The sequence below is a fragment of the Punica granatum genome, chromosome 1 (genome assembly GCF_007655135.1).
Source record: "Punica granatum isolate Tunisia-2019 chromosome 1, ASM765513v2, whole genome shotgun sequence".
Lineage (NCBI taxonomy): Eukaryota > Viridiplantae > Streptophyta > Magnoliopsida > Myrtales > Lythraceae > Punica > Punica granatum.
The window spans coordinates 45,597,471-45,617,551 of record NC_045127.1 but is presented as its reverse complement, the minus strand read 5'-3'; the positions used below and the strand labels follow the sequence as shown (position 1 = coordinate 45,617,551).

At 39.2% G+C, this 20,081-nt stretch overlaps 2 protein-coding genes and 1 long non-coding RNA gene across 4 annotated transcripts; 2 read left to right on the top strand and 1 right to left on the bottom strand.

Annotated features, from left to right (window-relative positions):
* Positions 1–2,120: 2,120 nt before the first annotated feature.
* LOC116187264 lies at positions 2,121–3,553 on the top strand. Its single transcript, XR_004152014.1, has 2 exons — positions 2,121–2,572; positions 2,968–3,553. It is a non-coding gene; the product is annotated as an uncharacterized LOC116187264 (long non-coding RNA).
* A 551-nt stretch (positions 3,554–4,104) lies between these two features.
* On the bottom strand, positions 4,105–7,891 carry LOC116187246 (phosphoacetylglucosamine mutase). Its single transcript, XM_031515904.1, has 9 exons — positions 7,729–7,891; positions 7,372–7,634; positions 6,937–7,056; positions 6,675–6,817; positions 6,327–6,575; positions 5,785–6,197; positions 5,530–5,705; positions 5,180–5,276; positions 4,105–4,495 (listed from the first exon to the last, which is right to left on the bottom strand). Exons 1-9 carry the CDS (start codon positions 7,787–7,789, stop codon positions 4,341–4,343), a joined length of 1,677 nt encoding a protein of 558 aa, XP_031371764.1. The 5' UTR covers positions 7,790–7,891; the 3' UTR covers positions 4,105–4,340.
* A 6,864-nt stretch (positions 7,892–14,755) lies between these two features.
* Positions 14,756–19,462, top strand: LOC116201522 (probable methyltransferase PMT14). 2 transcript variants are annotated; one of them, XM_031532795.1, is made up of 7 exons: positions 14,756–15,063; positions 15,874–16,539; positions 17,153–17,363; positions 17,530–17,812; positions 18,164–18,550; positions 18,720–18,797; positions 18,924–19,462. In XM_031532795.1, exons 2-7 carry the CDS (start codon positions 15,898–15,900, stop codon positions 19,159–19,161), a joined length of 1,839 nt encoding a protein of 612 aa, XP_031388655.1. In that variant the 5' UTR covers positions 14,756–15,063; positions 15,874–15,897; the 3' UTR covers positions 19,162–19,462. The 2 variants fall into 2 exon arrangements, with proteins under 2 accessions (XP_031388655.1, XP_031388648.1); XM_031532788.1 differs by having other exon boundaries at positions 15,789–16,539.
* The last annotated feature ends 619 nt before the right edge of the window (positions 19,463–20,081 follow it).

Here is a 20,081-nt window from a genome sequence, read left to right as displayed (position 1 = left end):
TATAATTACAAGTTAATTAAAATTTTTAACGATCTACTGAAATGATAAAATATATAAATTTTTCTCATGACTACAGCCACGCGCGACTCTCGAGTAGAATGGCTAGTTGATAGTAATGCTTCACCCTTTTTTACCGGAGATAATGCTTCACCTATTTTATCAATAAGAGCTAAATTTTTTTACCATAACTTTCATTCATAATTTCATGTAGTTTGTACAGAATATACTGGTAGTCTTTCTGTATATACAAGAAAACAAAGTGTCAGTGAATTAGAGGTCTGCAAAATTGTCGAAACACTGATGTGGCAGAGTTCCGTAAAACGAACAAAGACCTTGCATTGCACGATTTCGGGGAGTCGACTTTAAAAAGGTATATATAGATGTGTAATGTTAGGCATCATCATTTTATTTATTTCTATTTGTTTTTTTTCATCTCATCCTTTTCCGTTCATTGCTTCCATCCAACGGTCGAATAAATGTGTCCCTCCTAATTTGCCCATGTTGATATGTATCAGGCTCTGCCTCTTCCCTCTATAGATAGTAGTTTTCATATTATACTACTCCTGTAACTCGCACAACATTGTTTTCTTTTTAGTTGATACTATTGAATTTACTAAGTTTACAATACAAAAGATAATTAGAAATAATAAAAAGCATTAGAGTACTTCTTTTTTCTTTTTTTGGGTTATATAGGAAAGAGCATGGACCTACTACAACATTAGAGTAGTTTCATTAATGAATATCTCAGAAAAAAAAATTGTAAAGTTTCCTTTGAGAACATCCAATAAAGTTGTAAATATATCATGATTTTTTTTAAAAAAAAGTCTACGTACATATTAATAGGAAGACTCGAAAGAGCAATCAACCATGAGCTGAGGGTTTGTCAAATACACATAGGTGGAAGGTCCTCATTGCACAAATGGGAAAATTTGTGAGAGTAGCGAGGTTCATAATGCGTTAAATATATGCGATAGCGTGATTAGATGACATGATATGGAATTGGGATTGTTTATAAATAAAAATAGAATATTTGTGGCACGTGAACAATATATGTTTTTTTATGATTAATTTGGTGGATAGTAATAGTGGTAATCTTGCTGCCTCCCGCTACATAATATACGAACTCTCATATTCAACTAGGAATATTGAATAACTAGCACAAATACTGATCTTATCAGCATAGCACCACCAAAAACCTAATATAATTCACAGAACTGAACGATGTGTAATCAAGTAATTGATGAAACGAGAGAGAAGAATGAGATTTCAATGATTAAGTTAAAAATCAATATTTGGACATCAGTTGATCATACTGTATATAATACAATAATCATTGTGATTATAATTGTATTACAACATTATTCATTTAAAGGCAACAAAGTGGGGCCTGAGACGACGGCGTTAGTGGCCTTACCTATGGGCTGGCATTGTGCGCGAGTTACAGAACTAGTTAGAAATTAAATCACCGTCTTGTTTAAAAAATGATTGGGAATATTTTTAGTCTATTAACAATAATATCGTGGAAATGTCGCTATGAACAGAGCTCCACTCATTTCAAAAATCCTTTTCTTTTTTGCACATTCCTTTTCCTTAAAATATTCTTTTCTAATTTTTAAATATGAGATTGACCTAATTACTTATGTGTTAGTATCATAACGTTGATTCGATACATTGCGCACGCGTTTCCCTCGCTATTTAATTAATTCCACGCGTTGAGCCTTAAAAACTAACTTAGTCCATGCATGAGCAGGCATGAGGGGGAGTATTGTGTATTAAATAACTAAATCATATTGTATCTAACAAGATTAACATTCTAGATTAGACGGTTGTGATATCTTCAAAATCTCACATGGTATCGAATTTGATATTATGCTCATGCATTTGCCTCCCATTTAATTCCATGGGATGGAACTTCAGATCTATTCCACCCCACGCATTAGAGGAGTATTAGTGAATAAATAAGATTATCTTTTAGATTAAATAGTTGTTGGCATTTCAAAATCTCACAATATCTTAGATTCACACCTATATTTTTATTATATGGCGCTTGGTAATGGAGTAAAATTATGATTTAATTTAATTTCAAATTTAAAAATTTGAAAATTGACTCATAATTTTTTTATTTTTTCAAAACTGTCCAACCCCTCTCTCCCCACTCAACTCCCTCTCTCTCCTTTCTCTCTCTAATGTTCTTCCTCCCATCACCACGAAGCCCGATCAAAACCCATCTTGGCCGCTACTTTTCCCATCTGGGTCGGGGAAGCTCACGGCCTCACCGCTTGGGAGAGGGACAACCACAGGGACGGTGACTTGACGATGCCATAGGTGTCTTCCTAGTAGGAGGAGACCCTCGAGCCGGTGAGAAACGAGGTCCCCACTCGAAGAACACGAGAAGCAACGGTGAGGTAGTGGAGGAAAGCCTGGATTGCCACTGCGGCGCCATAATCCAATAAGGTTGTTCCAGTCATTGAGGGTCTAGTAGAGGAGACGGAAGGAGATCTTGGCAATTCCAATTTTAGGGTTTGGTCAAATCAAAATCCGAGGCGAAATTTGGTTTGATTTCTTGCTCGAGGTTCGTCAAATCGAAATCTGAGACTCAACATTCCTCGAGAACTATCACAGTGAGTTGTAATTGGCTTGTCGTGGGTGGGACGACCATGGGAGTGAGGTGATCGGTTAGAGAAGAGAGAAGAAGGGTGGGGCAAAATTAAAAAATGTTTAAAAATTTGAGTCATTATGAAATTTTAAAAAGTTTGTCTTTAACTTCGTTACCAATTTATTTTCAGTCGGACACGTTTTTTTCTTTTTGGTTTTTTTAATGGCATTAAATATATAATTATATACTTCAAAATTTAATAAAGAAAAAAAATTTAGGGCGACCAACTTTATGATGATAATTTTATTTCATTTTCAAAATTAATGGCAACATAGCACAAGGATTTTATTATCTATTGCTTTCCCGTGCAGGCTACATGACGAACTCTCTCACATCTTCCGGCCTCCTAGGACGACAGGGGCAGCTGCGGCTCCTTCGCAGACACAGAGACCGTTGATACAGACCGGGAATCCGGCTCTGCAACCAGGTACACAGTCCTCATCTTTATGGCATTTCTTCGGAGGCGGTGTCCCTTCTCCAGCCACCGGCGATGACAACAGAGCACCTGCAGAAATTCCAGCTAGTCTTAGTCATAACACATTCGATTCCCAGATCGTTAACTTAAAGAGAGAGGTCACCGACCAGAAGCGATGAGGAAGATGAGAACAAATCCTAGGAAGGACCCCTTCACCATTTCTTCTCCTGTTCGTCGCGTCTGGATACAAAAAATTGGGACTCGTGATGTGCGGATATCTCACTCAACTCCTTCAGTGTTGTAGATGTACAAACACACACTCGCACAGATATATGTGTGTGTGTGTGTGTGTGTATATATATATATATACACAAGTGCATGGAAGCCAGATATATAATTTATTTTCTTTTCTATTATGCTTGGAGTATACTTCTTATTTATATTATTCATATGCATCTATAGAAATCTATTACGTTTCAATTTGTAAACTTGTAAATATGAGTGTATCTTTACTCTCTATAAATAATCATGAGCCTAATCATATGTACTCAAAAAATGGGGAATTTTACAGCAATTACTCGTGCAGCAATGGCCATTCTCTTCTTATGGCAATCTAATTGATACTTACGTTACATGACGGTATAGAATCGTTGAAGACAACATCGGTGATCTATTCTAAAGGATTATATATCTCAATTTATTAAAAAAAATCATATGGGTCGCACATTTTTGTATGAATCATTGCCTGAATTTCAGTTTTGCTGCGTCCACCTTGTTCGGACTGTGTAGGCAGTACCGTACAGAACCAAGCTGCGTCACTGATTGCATTACATTTTGAGAAAATTACAAAATAGCCCCCTCAAAATACTCCTTACCCATACAAAGCCCTTTCTAAAGATATATTATGCATTTTGCTCCCTCAGTCATCTCTCTCACCGATGTCAAGTCAGCTGTGGGGTTTTCTGCTGAATCATACCTTCCGATGGAGGTGATGTGTTAATTCAATACAGTTTTTTTTTTTTGGATTACAAGGAGAGAAGAACATATACCGAATACTTGAAGATACATATAGTTTTCATATTTCCTACAATTTGGAACGTACAAAATTGAAAACCGAACTACAAATGAAACCAGTTAGCAACTCGGTTCGATGAGCAAAATTTCTGATACAGGGTACAAGGAGGAAAAATTAGTCCTTCACAGCCCCGATGATGTTGCTGATTATTGATTGCAAGTCAGCAAAAGGAAAAAAGAGACTAATATTACTGATCAGGAGCTGCTGATTCCAAGATACTTGTCCACAAGCTTGGCCACAGAGCTTGCTAAGCTATCTGCTGCATCCTGCGTCGAGGCCTCTGCATACACTCGTATTACATCCTCTGTGCCCGAAGGTCTAATAAATGATCGGCCCCAAGGGTATTTTGCTGCGATCCCAAATGGGGTAACATACCACAATGTGTTAGCAGGTACCAGGGAACACCGGTAATGTATTTACTCATTAATATAGAAGGGTGAATAAGTTGCTCCGACAAGCTGTTCCTCCAAATCAAGATAAATTTATCCTGTTCTAGCGTTTGGACTACTTTCATTGTTCTTCAGTCGGTGATGTGCCATTCACTAGAAAGATTTGTTTGCATAGCTTTCTAAAGAGAGCCAGCACTCTAGTGCTTCTAATATATATCTCGTGTAGATAAATCTAAATGCACATTTTTTAAAGCTTCTCCAAGTAAATCTTTTTTTTTTTATGAATAAAAGGCCGGGAGGAGGAGACCAGCGTAGCAACCCCCTCTGGAGACCAGAGGGGCTCCACAGCCGCTATGAAATGTTTCATTCGCCCGAATAGATAAAGGGCTCAGTGAGACATAGCCCACCTAAGCCACCATGATCCCACCAAAGTGCACAGTAAACCAGAACAGCTCCCATAGGGTAGAGGACAAGGGTCTATTAAAGCAAGCGCTTTCATGTTTAAGTCGAGTTTCGACCCCTTGACCTCCCCTTTGGAAGACGAAGTCCGTTACCAACTGGGCTACCACCTTGGTGGTTTTCAAGTAAATCACAGTATCTATAAATGGCAAAAGCTGCAAAAGGTTTTCAACAACTGGGATTACCTGTTTCAGAATTGATTGCTTCTTGAATGCCCTGTGGACTCGCAACCTGAGTTTCAGCATTGGTGGTGACAACAGCTGTTCTGTCCTTAACGATGACCTGGTAGTAGAAGACACATGGAATATTGAAAAGATGATTAATGTAATTACTCTTGAATCAAAAGATACATCCGAGAATCCCTCTAAGAAAGAGATAAATTGGGGAGAGTGTGTGGAAGAGAGAAAAAATTGAGATGACATGCAAGAAAATCCACCTCATTTACATGTATGGAAGACAGTCCCTATATTGTGACCGAAAGTAAAAAGTCCGTGACAGTGATATCTATAATATGATAAGCTAAAGAAAAACAAACCTTAATTTGCTTGCTGGGTAAATCTTGATAGAGGCCATTCCAATACTGTATTGACCATCCCTTGTGCTGCAGAATGGCCTCAACTAGCAGCAACACACTCAATGCGTCTCCTACTGCTTGGTTGATCAGCTTACTCACTGCCAACAATCTCAGAGCAGCTTTCTGCTGCTGTGAACCTGAATACACAATACTGATCTCAGTTTCCATAGTTAAATAGAATTCTTAGGTATATGCAAAAGATATGACTATGAAAACCTTCAGATGCTGAAGCAAGCTCTTTGTTCTTATCCTCCAACCAGGACAGAAACCTTTCTGAGAACAAAATGGTGCCATGCCCATTTGCCTCAAAGTAGATACCGATGTCATACTCAGCAGCTTTCTCATGCAAGTATTTGACTCCTGTTGGAGTCAATGCAACTTCAAGGCCCAACCCTTTGAGATAATCTGTGGATGCTCCATTGGCATAAGCTGTCTGCACGACCCCCAGATGAGGTTTATAAGAGTTGTCTTCAGCACCAGTTGTGCTCAAAAGGGAGAGCTGCTCTTTGATGTAGAGAGCAAACAAGGACAGGATCTTGTCCCCATCGACAAGGTCAATCTTACTGCTATCTGCTGATGGCACTGTGAAATATACAAGCCGATCAGCATCTCCATCCAAACTAGCACACCTGAAAACTAGTTCCATACGAGCAGTTAGCACTCTCCTTTGACAGGGTAAAGCCTTCACAAGGGAAAAATGGAGGAGCAGAAGAGGAGACTTCCATCTCAGAGATGTTCTATCAAACATGATGGCTCACCTTTTTCCAATATCATTTGAATCAAAATTATCAGGGACGACCTTCTCTTTTTGCACAAAATCTGCGCCGACTCCCTCATTAAGTATACCTGTCCCTTTCCCAGAATTACGAACCTCAATATTTAACCCATCCAGTAACTTCATCAAAGAATCGAGTTTTTCTCCACCAACCCCATGTGCTCCATCCACAATCAATTTATTCTCAGCACTGTCAGTCTTAGATCCACCTGGGATCAGATCCACCAAGCACCTGGACCATCATACAATACCATAAGATACACACACATTGGCATCAAATTACTACTGAGTACATTTTATACATGTGTCAAATTTTGAAGCGCAAACAAACCTGAAAGAGCTGGAGAGCTGCTCAAAATATTCCAGTTCTGATCCTTTCATACCCTTGTTTCTGGCACGAACCATCCAATGAAGTTGTGGAGTAGTCACAACTCCCATATCACTGCCAACCGATCCGACAATTGAATGAATTCCCTGCAATTAAGGAAACCATATATGGTGATTCAGCCAAGAAAAAGGTTAAAAAATCCAAGTCTGACAGTTCAGTACGAAGACTGACTGCTCTCTCTTTTCCAGTGAAGGGAAAATCTCACCTGTTTAGCAGCTTCAAGAAGAGATTCTCCACTAGGCCTTGTATCTCTGCCCAACAAAATCTCGGGCCGGAAATCCCCATCAAATTTGATGTTCTCTTTTTCGGCAAATTCAACTATTAGCTGTTTTGACCACACAATTAGAAAGAATGCAACGATTTTAGTAGGAAAGCCGTTTCAAATCCCTGCTAATTAGCATCAAGTTTTGACATTTCAACCATACCAAATCATTCCACCATGCCCTTAGATAATAGTTGCTTCACATCGGAAAGGAAACCTACTCCTAATCAAGCTTAAGATGACAACAGCACAAGAACATCTCGTCATTTGAACAAATAAACAATCGAATCGACCAAACACGCAATGCCACAATCCAATCATTTAAGCAGAATCCTGAACTCATCGTAATAAAGTTACAGGCAGAGAAAGAGAGAGGACCTGGAGCAGACGATCGGAGTCAGGGGCATTGGCGAGGGCATCAGCAAAAGGTTCCCACTGCTGAGTGAGCATCCCTCCGCTGGGATCAGCGATCTTGATGCCATTGTCGGAGATTTTGTTGTGGGAGGCCGTCATCATCAGCCCGATCATCGACCGGGTCTTGATGGACCTCAGGGCGGCCAGAATCCCTGCCCTGAACACCGTGGACTCGAGCAACAGCGCATCTGCTCTGAAACCGGACGTCCCGTACGAGAACTTCACGTCTGCTCATACAAGAATGGAAGCATCAGCATCGAAGCCATAGACTTCCTCATTTGAATCGGAATGGATCGACGGAGAGGAGGAAATGCAGTGAACCTGGCGGGATTGGGAACTGCGATGAGGATTTCAGCAGGACCGACTTCTGCTCTTCGTCCATTGCCGCGAGCTCAACAGAGAGAGAGAGAGAGAGAGAGAGAGAGAGAGAGAGCTTCGATGGTTTTTGGCAGTTTTTCTTTTTCCTTTTTCCTTTTTTCTTTTTTCTTTTCTATGATAAATATATTAAATATGCGCGCGGAAAAGGAAAGCCCATTTAGTAAAAGAAAAGACGCTGGACCCGCTAGCAGATATGGGCCCATTGAAGCCCAGCCCAAGAGGTGATGAGAAAGGTGGTCGAGAGAAATCCCGGCTTGCTGAGCCGACCGGTATAAGTTCAAACGGCCAGCCTTCCACGGTTTAGACGATGCTGGTCAATCTTCGCCGTTACCGGCCCCTCTCCAGCAATCAGACAGAATTGCGTGTTATCTTGAACCGGACTTCCTTGATGACCCGGTAGTACGTCTGCCAAACCAATTTGATTTTACGAGGTCTTTTCAGGAAAAAGTATTTCATGCATCCACGGTTGCATTTATCACATGATATGATTAACTAATAAGACAATGTGGGAGACGTCTGACACGATTACCAACATGATGATGTGTGGAATTTTGTTGTCATGCGATACGACAGCTGTGTTGAGTATCGTGGGTTGTGTTTTCAGTGATGTTGATTGTGCTCAATGCTCCGGCAAAGCTCCATGGCTAGGGATCACAAAGGGAAGTTGAGCTCAGAGTTGGAGGTCTGGACCGACCATCCGACGCGCGGGTTAGAGAGAGAAAATGTAATAGCGGGAAACGGAAAGAGTTTAGGGAATGAGTTCGAATCACCTAATAAATGGATGGGTCGAGTATTTTATAAGTTTATTCGGGGAAGTCATATAGTCAGCGATTCTACTTTCGAAGTCATCTAGTCAAACGTGTACTAGTTGGAAGTAAACTACTCTACAAATCAGTCGTGTGTTAGTTGGAAGTAAGGTAGTCCGGAATAACATTCATATTTCCGATGAAGACTGTTCTATTCGGTAATCTCACCTTTACATAATCGGTCGAGTTTCAAGATCATTCCTCCTTTTCTATGTTAGCTAACAACTTGAAAATCATTAACCACCTCAAAATTGGCCATAAATTTGAAAATACTGTCTTTTACTATTGTACATCGAAGCATTTTTCCGACTTCATTTGCACTCAATAAGAAATATAGACTTCTCAAAAAAGAAAAAAAATCCATAAGAATGACGTCCAAATACACCATCTTAACTATCCCTTTTTTTTTCAAAAGAGCTTTAGATTTAATAGTTTGAAACCAATAATTGCTGTTCCTTTTCAGGGCATGACAAATTCTTAAAATTCGAAAACGAATGGTGAAAGGGCACATGGGTGGGTGGGTCCTCCGACTTGGGGTCACCATGGATGAATATCGATGTTATGTACCCATTAAAGTTCAGGGATGGTGCTCTTTAATGGAGGGTCCACATTGGGCCAAGAGGGACTTTAATTTGCTAAGCTTATCCAAAGAAATATCAATGCATTGGGCGGTTAGAGGCACGTACATTTTCTAGTGAATAGATATCTGGAATCAAATACTGCCTAGATTGTCCTAATGTCTTTGGCCGATGGATGATAGCTTGTGGAGTTACCATATGAATATCGGTGTCGGTGGTGGATGCAGGGCTTGGAGTCGGTTGGGCAACTTAATGTAATATCGATTAGCATGCCCTAACATGAAATAATTTAATAAATTAAGAGTCATTGGATTAAGGATAAAATAGTAAAAATAATAACTACCAATTACTCTTATTTTCCCATTTTCTCTCATATTTCTCTCTTTCTCAGGTTACTTTCTCATTTGATTTGAATTTTAGATTCTTTAGAAGTTTATTACTGCATCAAAATCCTTTTCTTCAATCAATTGATCTTTTTATTATTAATTACGAGATAAACGCATCCGTGCTACTCACGGGTTAAAGAAAAAAAAAAGAAGAAAATTTGAAGATTGAAAAATATCGACGAACACTTGTGTTACCCAAGGATTTTATCATAACCTTCTCCTAATTAAAATTTTGAACTTATTAGAGTACTAAAATGACAATTCAAGTTTAAGAAACAAAGAGAGAGAAGAAACCGACCAAAAAAAGAAGAAGAAAAGAATGGGCCGTCTGTTTTTATTATAAGGGACGGTTTTTTTCCCCCTCAAATGTGAAGAAACGGATTCTTTTTTGGCCAAGAAGAACTAAATGGACGGTTGAGGTTGAGAATTCCGTAGAAATAGGAGAGAAAGTGGAAAAGAGGAAAGTGGGTGGGTTGATAAAAAATTATTTAAGTGAAATCACTAATTTGTCATAAATTTATTGGTTGTTTTTAATTCAGATGTAATGAGCCATGAATAATATCGGAAAGCGAAAGTGAGACGAAGAGTTTTATCTCTAACTTTGTATATTAGTGTGCATATTAATAGTCAATTCTACATCAATCTATATAATCTTTTTAAAAAATGATAATTATTATTTGTTAAATAAATTCGCATGTAATGCAGTTGTATTACCTAGTGTGCATAGAAAGAAGCGAGATTGATAGTTATGAGGTGCTATGAATAAAATGCAAAAAATCTATTAAAAGCACTGTATATATCTAATTCAGATTCAACATAATCTCTTTTTCGAAGCGGTTCAAACAAATCATTTATATCGAACTTGTTATTATTGTTGACTGTCCCAGTGCATATTATTATTATTGCTGACTCTCTCAATGCATATTGTTCTCTTGCGTTTGGTTTTCGCCTGCAAATTAGATATGGATAAATGCTATCCAAATTGAGACACATGCAAATGATTATTTTCTCGATGTGAAATTTTGCCTTGAAAATTGAGGAGCTCATGTAGTGTCGGCAAGACAAAAAGGACAGCCAATCGATGGGAACACGATGAGAGAACCACTGACGTTGATCCCAGCTTTGTCCCATCTTTCTTTCTCACCGACCGTTGGTAGTCGGAAACAACATATACTTACAATACTAAAAGAAATATCCATATTTCATTAAATTCATCATCGGATTGAATTAACACGAGATAATTTTACATTAGTTATGAGAATTTACAAGGATTTTATGAGGATGTGATATTAGCGGTGAGGATATATCTCTTTAATTATCTCCGAGTATTTATTGATATTTTTGATATATCTCTTAGATATTCTAAAATGTGCTATCAATATCTTTATGATATATTGTGATATCTCTAATTCAATATTTGGCAAGTATTTCTACTTTTTATGTGCAACTAAATATTTGAAACGCATTATGATATCCTATTGGAGATTTGCTACAATTCACTGTAAAATACCTCTTTAAATACTCATAAAACCTAAGTTAAATTCATTACTTTTATCTACATATTCTCATTTAAGTATCGGAGAGAGAGATCGAGACTCCCCTCGATCCTCCCTTTTATAGGTTGCTCGTGGAAACTCGAGACTCGTGGCCTGCGAGGCTTGTGGCTTGCACATGATCAAGATCTGATTTTTCACGACCCCAACATTGGCGCCGTCTCGGCACGAAAAGTCATCAGCATTGGTTGTTTTCCACCACCACACCGAGAAGTGAGGATTTTATCACCAAAAGCAAAGCAAACCACAAGTTGGGAGTGGGGGGCTGTGTACCCTCATAGCAAGGTGCATGGGCCGATGCAGCAAGGCTACCTCATGACGATCGCGACTCTCCTCGCAAAAGATATGCGATGCTTCAGTCCTAGAGATATCAAAAGCTAAGTCATTTAAATTCAATTAGTATTCGAATTGAAATTTCGAAGAAGATTGATTACACAATCGTTTCCGCATAGACTGATTTGATTAAAATCAACAGTACTTTGATTCGGAAATCTCATGCATTACATTGGCAAATCCTTTTAAAAGTGGCTCGTAAAAATCGCGAAACAAAAAGCACATGCGATTATTAATATAGTAAAGCCATGTTGTTAAAATAGTTTGAACAATGAATGCTTCCCCTTCTAGAAGCTAAGCCATTAGATTTCGAATTAAGCTTTGGATTGAGGATAATTGTGAATAAACATTCCTCGTTGGCCAAATTCAATTGGAAGGGCTTTTTATTTGAAGATTTTATTTAAAGATCCCCTTCAAGATCATGAAGCTACTTCTTAGTTTATATGTGTAAGATAGTGTTGCTGGAGACTCGGAGGCCATTGGCCTAATTTCATTCCATGGCAAGCTTTGGTTCTTTGATTCTTTAATTGGAGTCTGCATGGGCATATGGCTCCAGCTAGACGCAAAGAAATATCTGAAGCCAATGAACATGCAAAGCGAGAGGCATGAGGTTTCTTGAAGCTGGGCACTTAGAACCCCTTGCATGTAAAGGCGAACGACGATGATTGAGGAGCAAGACGCAACTCTAGAAATCCTCGCCACAACAAAGTGAGGCGGGTCGACAATGCTGCATCGAATTTGTGAAGCCCCCTCCGCTGAAAAAGGATAAGTTTTTGGATAAGAATTTATATCAATATTGTAGGTTTTAGAAGGATTGTGACCATGATACTGAATGATGTCATGCAGTCAATTTTAAAGAGATTGAGAAGTTGATTTGACAAGGACACCTCAAGTCCTTTGTCCACGGTGAAACTCTTCACCATCGATAGCATAGAAAGGTGCGCGAGGATACTCATGAAGTAGTGATTAATTAAGCTATTAAGCTACTATCACAGTTTATTGCTTTTCCCTTCTACTTGTTAGGGATAATTTAGAATGAATGATTTTATGACATTTCGATTGATGAACATCTATTTGAATTATGAGATTTGTATTATGGCTTACTAACTCTTCATGGACAGAAAAGCGACGCACTTGAACATCTCCCTTTGCCGGGGGGATACGCTTCTAACGATGATCACGCCTAATAACCAATGGTCCTGATTGAGTTCTATAACCAAAGACTATATCCTGATAACCAAGGGATGAATAAACATCCGATAACTAAGGATGGAGCGACGCCTAATAACCAAAGGCTAAGTTCAATAACCAAGGACTATGTCCCGATAACCAATGGACGAATAACGTTCGATAACCAAAAACGGAATCTTCCTTCGTGGAAGCGACAATGCTCGATAACCAAGAGCGAGACATTCCTTTGTGGGAGCAATAACGTTCGACAACCAAGAGCAGAGTCTTCCTTCGCGGAAGTAACAACGTCTGATAACCAATGGTGGATTTTCTTTTCACAGGATTGAACGAGCGATAGAAAGTCAACCTTCGCGCCAAGACATCGCTAAAGACGCGGTAATGGCAGTTATGAATTGATCCACTTCCCGTTACCTCTTGAGCTTGTAGGAGTGGGGGCCTATGTTTGGGATCGGAAAATTGGCTCAATTTGTCGGGTTTGATTTGGCATCCTGGGCCCACCTTGATACATCCGAGTTGGTAATGGAATCTTATTGTGATGATATATCTCTTTAATTATCTCTGGATATCTATTGATATCTTTAATATATCTCTTAGATATTCTAGAATGTGCTATCAATGTCTTTATGATATGTTATGACATCTCTAATTCTATATTTGACAAGTATTTCTAGTGCAGTTGAATATTCGAAACACATAATGATATCTTATTGGATATTTGTTACAAACTCTATAAATATCTCTTTAAATACCCTTAAATCTTAAGTTAAATTTATTACTTTTCTGTATATCATTTAAGTATCGGATAGGGAGATCAAGACTTCCCTCGATCATCCCCTTTTGCAGGTTGCTCTCGAGACTCCTGACTTACAAGGCTCGTGACCTGTACGAGATCAAGTTCCGATTTTTCACGACCCCAACATATATAGTTATGAAAATAGTAATAATCTATGTATATTATATATGTGTGTGTCTCAAGCAGTGTTATCAGAACCGGACCGGATGATGAACTGGAAGGGGTACGGGTTCATGGGTTTATGGGTCCAACCGGGGGTTCGATGGGTTGGACCGCACGTTTATTTAAAATAAAATAAATATTCATATTATTAAAAAAATTATGATAATTAAGATAAAAGTATGATGATTTTAAAGAAATATAACAATAGTATAAGAAAGTATCTAGATTTAATATTTCTTACTTCAAAATAAATATTTTATTTTAATAAGTACTTAAAAGTAGAGTTAAAAGAACAAAAAAATGGTGGTGGCTTGGTTGGTAGTATGTTAGTATGAGAAGTAAGAGGTCATGAGTTCAAATCCTTACATGACCAACCAATTTTTACATTAAATAAGAAATCCATAAAATCCATAGAATCGGCTGGTTCAATGAAATTTTACTTAAAACCGGCCGGTTCAATGGGTTCGACAGTTCAAAGCTGCAATTTCGATTTTCAGGCGAACCGGACCGAACATGCTGTCGATTCTCGGTCCGACCGGTCGAATCGGCCGGTCCGGTCCGGTTCTGATAACAATGGTCTCAAGTGAAAGCATTATTAATTTTGCTGAACCCACATTTGAAATACTTAATGAGAAATCAAAATTATTGTCGGCACCATTATATTTGATGATTATGATACAACTAGAAGCCACCCAAAACTTAAATGAGGCAGTCTCAATTATCATGTTTAAAATTTATGTTATGCGCATAAACAAAAGTAGAAAACATAAACATTTTGAATGGAAAAATATTGCCGCAATAATTTCTCATAAGATATTTCAAAAGAATTAATCTTCATCGAAGAAATTTGAACTATATGCCAATACAGACCAAATTTTTGACATTTTATTGACCAAGATATATAGGGAAATATTGGAAATCTAATAAATTTCATAAAATTTAAATTCATGGAAAACAAATATATAACGATGCAACCTGTAGTCGCTTGATTTATTCTATTGTCTTAATCGTCGGTGCAGATTCACCCGTCAAGGTATTATTACACCCTTTTTTTTTAATCTATTTAACAGAGAATAAATCTAAAACATTTATTAAATATTAATTAAAAAAAAAAAGAGAACAGAACAGAACATAAGAAAGGGAGCGGAAGCATCACTGGTTAAAGAAGACCGAAGTCTCTTGCTTCCCAAAATCTTCTCCGTCCTTCGAATTCCAAATCTACCCTAATAATTCGCACCTCACCTCTCAATATCTTCACTATATTCAATTCTCTGTCCCGTTTATCTATCTATATATATATATATATATATATATATATAACCGATGCTTTCCTCTTCCGTCCTCCAGCTCACTCACTCCTTTACTGCACGCTCAACTTGCTAGTTGCTAGTGGCCATTTTTGAGATCTAGAGCTCGAATGCTTCAGGACCCATCTCGGGATCAGACCCTCCGAAGCTGAAAAATCGAAACTTTGAGGTTACATTTGCCGCCCTGCAGCTCTCTTGCCATTCTCGGTTTTCTTCGTCATGCTGTGCTCACTGCATATCTGCGCTTGCTCTGTTCCCTTTATTATTAGATCGATGGAGAGGGTGATCTCCTGATTTTACTGTTCTAGCTGTTTCCTCTTCTGGGTCTCTGTTGGTTGCTGTCTGTTATTTCAGTTGCTCGGCGAAGGATTTGGTTTCGTGACGTAGCTGTTACTTCAGTTTCTGCGGGTTATGTGGTTTACTTCCGTAGATTCGTGCTGATCTTTCGCTTTTTAAGCACGAAAAATGTTACTTTCAGTTACTTGGTATTCATATCAGATGGTTTCAGTGCATGATCTTTTGCTGGGTCTCGAAATCGTTAGAATCCATATCGAGGAATGACATTTGTTTTAGGAGTGTTCTTATAGTCTGTAGAAGCTCTTCAAGTTTTCTGGAATCTGTTATCTAATCCTGAATGGTGAGATTTCTTTCTTTGACATTCTCAACTTTCAAGGATCTATTTATGGAAAGAGTTCTTTTGTTTTTTTTTGTTTTTTTTTTTGGTGGGACTATCTTTGGAAAGTTATGTGTAACAAACTTATGATATTTCCTCGGCTTTTTCATGCTTCCCCGACTTATATCATGTTTTTTGTTTTTGGTACAATATCATGCTATTTCCTTTGGTCTTTCATACATCCCCAGTTATATTCATTTTGCAAGTTTTGCATCTGATAGGTCATTCACAGTGGATCAAATTTTTTTCCCTGCAATTTGATTCCGTTGGGGTTTGATTCCATTAATAAACACTGGTGCAACGCAGTGATATTCCCTCGTATCGTCAATTATGGCTCTGAAGCCTGGCCTAACAGCAAATAGAGGTCGAAGCCCAGTCTCTATATTCGTCGTCCTTGGACTTTGCTGCTTCTTCTACTTGTTAGGAGCATGGCAGAGGAGCGGTTTTGGTAAAGGGGACCGCGTAGCCATGGAAATGACCAAGAGAACCGACTGTACAATCTTCAAAGATCTGAACTTCGAAACTCATCACAATGATCTTGAGATCAGCGAACACCCTGTGGTCAAAGTCAAAGTTTTCAAGCCCTGCGATATGAAATACCGAGACTACACTCCCTGTCAGGAGCAGGATACTGCAATGAAGTTCCCGAGGGAGAACATGATTTACAGGGAGAGGCACTGCCCTTCTGACGACGAGAAATTACGGTGCTTGATTCCTGCTCGTAAGGGGTATAGGACGCCATTCCCCTGGCCGAAGAGCCGCGACTATGTCCACTACGCTAATGTGCCTTACAAACATTTGACCGTCGAGAAAGCCATTCAGAACTGGGTTCAGTATCAGGGTGATGTGTTCAAGTTTCCTGGAGGCGGAACGATGTTTCCACAAGGTGCAGATGCATATATCGATGAGCTCGCTTCGGTTATCCCAATCGCTGATGGTTCTGTGAGAACAGCATTGGATACTGGGTGTGGGGTATGTATATCCAAGCGTACTCTTTTATCCTTTTTAATTATTATTATTATTATTATTATTATTATTATTATTATTATTGTTATTGTTATTGTTATTGTTTTTTTTTTTTCGGTGTGAAGTGTGCTCTTTTATCTCTCTGTTTAGTTTTTGGCTAGAAAGGTTAAGCTGATAATTACCAACTTGATAGAGCGACTATATGTCATCTGGGCCTGTCCTTGCATGTTTAAGCTGATAATTTGATTAAGATCCCATAAGTGGAAACTAAATCAATGTTAAATTTGGCGCCATAGCATGGAAATTGAGCATATTAGAATTGCCATGGAAACTGATGATTCCATTTCAACTTGTTTCAATTCCTTCCTATAAAATGGATTTTCTCATGTAATGCCTCTGATTTGTTTGGCGATTCCATTCCATGACATTTCCTTTCCTTATACGAGGTGGTCAATGAATGTGCTGCTTCATTTTTACAGATCCTTTAAATATATACTACACAAAAATCCTAGTCAGACAAGTTCGACTGTTTCTTTCCTCTGTTTACTCATAATAAATTTTTAATCAACTTACTGGACCTTGCAGTCAAAACTAAAAAATACATATCAATATGGAGCAGGTTGCTAGTTGGGGTGCTTATCTTCTCAAGCGAAATGTATTAGCTATGTCATTTGCTCCAAGGGACAATCACGAAGCTCAGGTACAGTTTGCACTGGAGAGAGGAGTGCCAGCGGTCATTGGAGTTCTTGGAACAATTCGACTCCCGTACCCTTCAAGAGCCTTTGATATGGCACAGTGTTCTCGCTGTCTCATTCCCTGGACATTGAACGGTATGCTTGTTCTTTATTCTGGAAGTGGGCATCAGATTGTCAAAACACTCGTATTTCACAAATTCACGTAGGCAGATGGTTTTTCATGAGGCAGTACTTGATTCTTGTTCCATGTCAAAGTGAAGATTGATGGCAGCTTTCTTTTCGCTTTTCTTTTATGTCATAGAGGGCATGTACATGATGGAAGTTGATAGAGTCCTCAGACCGGGCGGATACTGGGTCTTGTCGGGGCCCCCAATAAACTGGAAGACTTACTATCAGACATGGAAGCGCCCAAAGAAGGAGCTTCAGGCGGAGCAAAACAGGATTGAGGAGATTGCCGAACAACTCTGCTGGGAGAAGAAGTACGAGAAGGGAGATATAGCTATTTTCAGGAAGAAAGTGAATGACAAGTCTTGTAAAAGGGATTCCACCCCTATGTGTGAAACTGGAAACCCTGATGATGTATGGTGAGTCCCCTCATCCTTGCATAATTTAGTTTCATTCATCCCGTTAATGACCCGGATCATTCTGGAATTAGCACACGTGGCACTTTTAAGTTTAGTCAGATGTAACATTAGCACTCTTGTGTTTGATAACTAAAGCTAAACAGACGTTGGCCCCAAAAAAAGATGAAAAATGTTGCACTAGAATTGAAATTGGATCTTGTTCAATTCAATGTAGTTCCGGCAATAACCAAATTCAACTTAGTTCCAAATGAAACTATTTCCAATCCTTATACAGTTGAACAATTGACAATTCAATTCAACTGAATGAAGGAATTAGGATGAACCATTTTTCTTTGTGTATATAAATTTTAGGTATGAAAAAATGGAGGCATGTATTACACCCTTCCCCAAGGTGTCAAGCTCCAAAGAAGTGGCTGGAGGAGAGCTGAAGAAGTTCCCTGCAAGGCTTAATGCGGTCCCACCTAGGGTAGCAAATGGACTGGTTCCCGGAGTAACAGAGAAATCTTATGAGGAGGACAATAAGCTATGGAGAAAGCATGTAAATGCCTACAAGAGGTTGAATAAGTTGATTGGGTCCACTAGGTATCGGAACGTGATGGACATGAACGCAGGCCTCGGTGGGTTCGCAGCAGCCCTTGAATCGCCAAAATTGTGGGTCATGAATGTGGTCCCAACAATTGCTGAGAACACATTGGGTGTTGTGTACGAGCGAGGTCTTATTGGGATTTATCATGACTGGTGAGTCCTTGAAATCTTCTCTACTTGTCCCACAAGCTGATAAGTATGGCGATTTTGCAGATGTTTTTTGTTGAGGCCACATGCTTCATGGTTTCATTGTTGGACCTAGAAATATCTTTTCTTTTCTTTATTTGGTTTTATTCTGATAGCAATTTCTCTTTGCTTTTAGGTGTGAAGGATTCTCTACTTACCCAAGGACATACGATCTCATTCATGCAAATGGTTTATTTAGCTTGTACAAGGACAAGTAAGCCCCCCTTCGGCTTTTCCCGTTCGTCTGGTCATTATGTAATAGTGCTCCAGTTGGGTTTCCTCTTGATTTTCAATATTTTGAGAGAGAGAAGCTCGATGAATGGCTGAATTTCATGACCAGGTGCAAATTTGAGGACATTCTTCTGGAAATGGACCGTATCTTACGTCCCGAGGGGGCCATCGTACTCCGGGATGAGGTCGATGTCATGAACAAGGTCAGGAAGATTGCTGGAGGAATTAGATGGGACACGAAGTTGGTCGATCACGAGGACGGGCCACTTGTTCCTGAGAAGATCCTAGTCGGCACGAAGCAGTACTGGGTCGGTTCCAGTGGGAACAGTACTACTGATGATATGTAAGGATGGAAAGATTTCCAGGTTTGAAGCCAATGTATGATTTCCCCATCAACCGAAGATGTCAAATCTCATTCTCAAGCAAGAAAAGAAAGCACGGACCCCAGGTAATGGCTCGGGCTGTTGATGGGTAAGACTCAATTGATCGGTACTCTGTGATCTGTTGATATGGGCATATTGCAGAAAGAAAAACTTATTTACCCTGCAAGAATAATAAGGTGAAGAGATTTACATTCATCTAAAGAACGTGTAATTAGGGATAATCATATTGATTTGTTTATGGGAAGATCCTTTGGATTATCGACAAGTTGCTGCATCGATCTTGCTCGAATATGGAGTACGTTATCCATCCAAGTCTCCCTGTTCAAATAAAGGGTAAAACCAGAAACGGATGAACCCTGACTCGAAAAAATACCCGACCGCAAAGGAAAGGTTGTTTAGGTTCGGATGCGGACTCGGTAAGTGAAACTGAGAGGCATAGACAGGGATCCCAAGTCGTCACACATCCTCATGGATGCATTAAAATGGTCGCGGCCGGAAAGGTTGCCTATTTAGTATTTTGGACGGTGACAGTGGGACCACCTTCTTGGCCGGTCCGGGACACCTGGCATCTCGTCATTGGATGTTGTCTGCAACACGATGACCAAAAGCCGATGAATGGCCGGCAAATGTATATTTCCGGCAGGCAACGCATGAAGCAATGGTTTTGTCTGAGCGGTAGTTGTGATGTCGCTGTCCTTAGAAGGGCGGTTTAGTGTATTGTTTTTAATACTTCGATTTGGACGACCAGATAACGCTTTATAATGTTGTGTTCGACAGATTGCTTGCACGTACTATTGCTGGAATTCTGTGTATGCAGATGTGCGAAAATCGTTATTTAGTCGACTGCACAACGAGGTTGCCTCCGATCGAACTCCCGTGGCTGG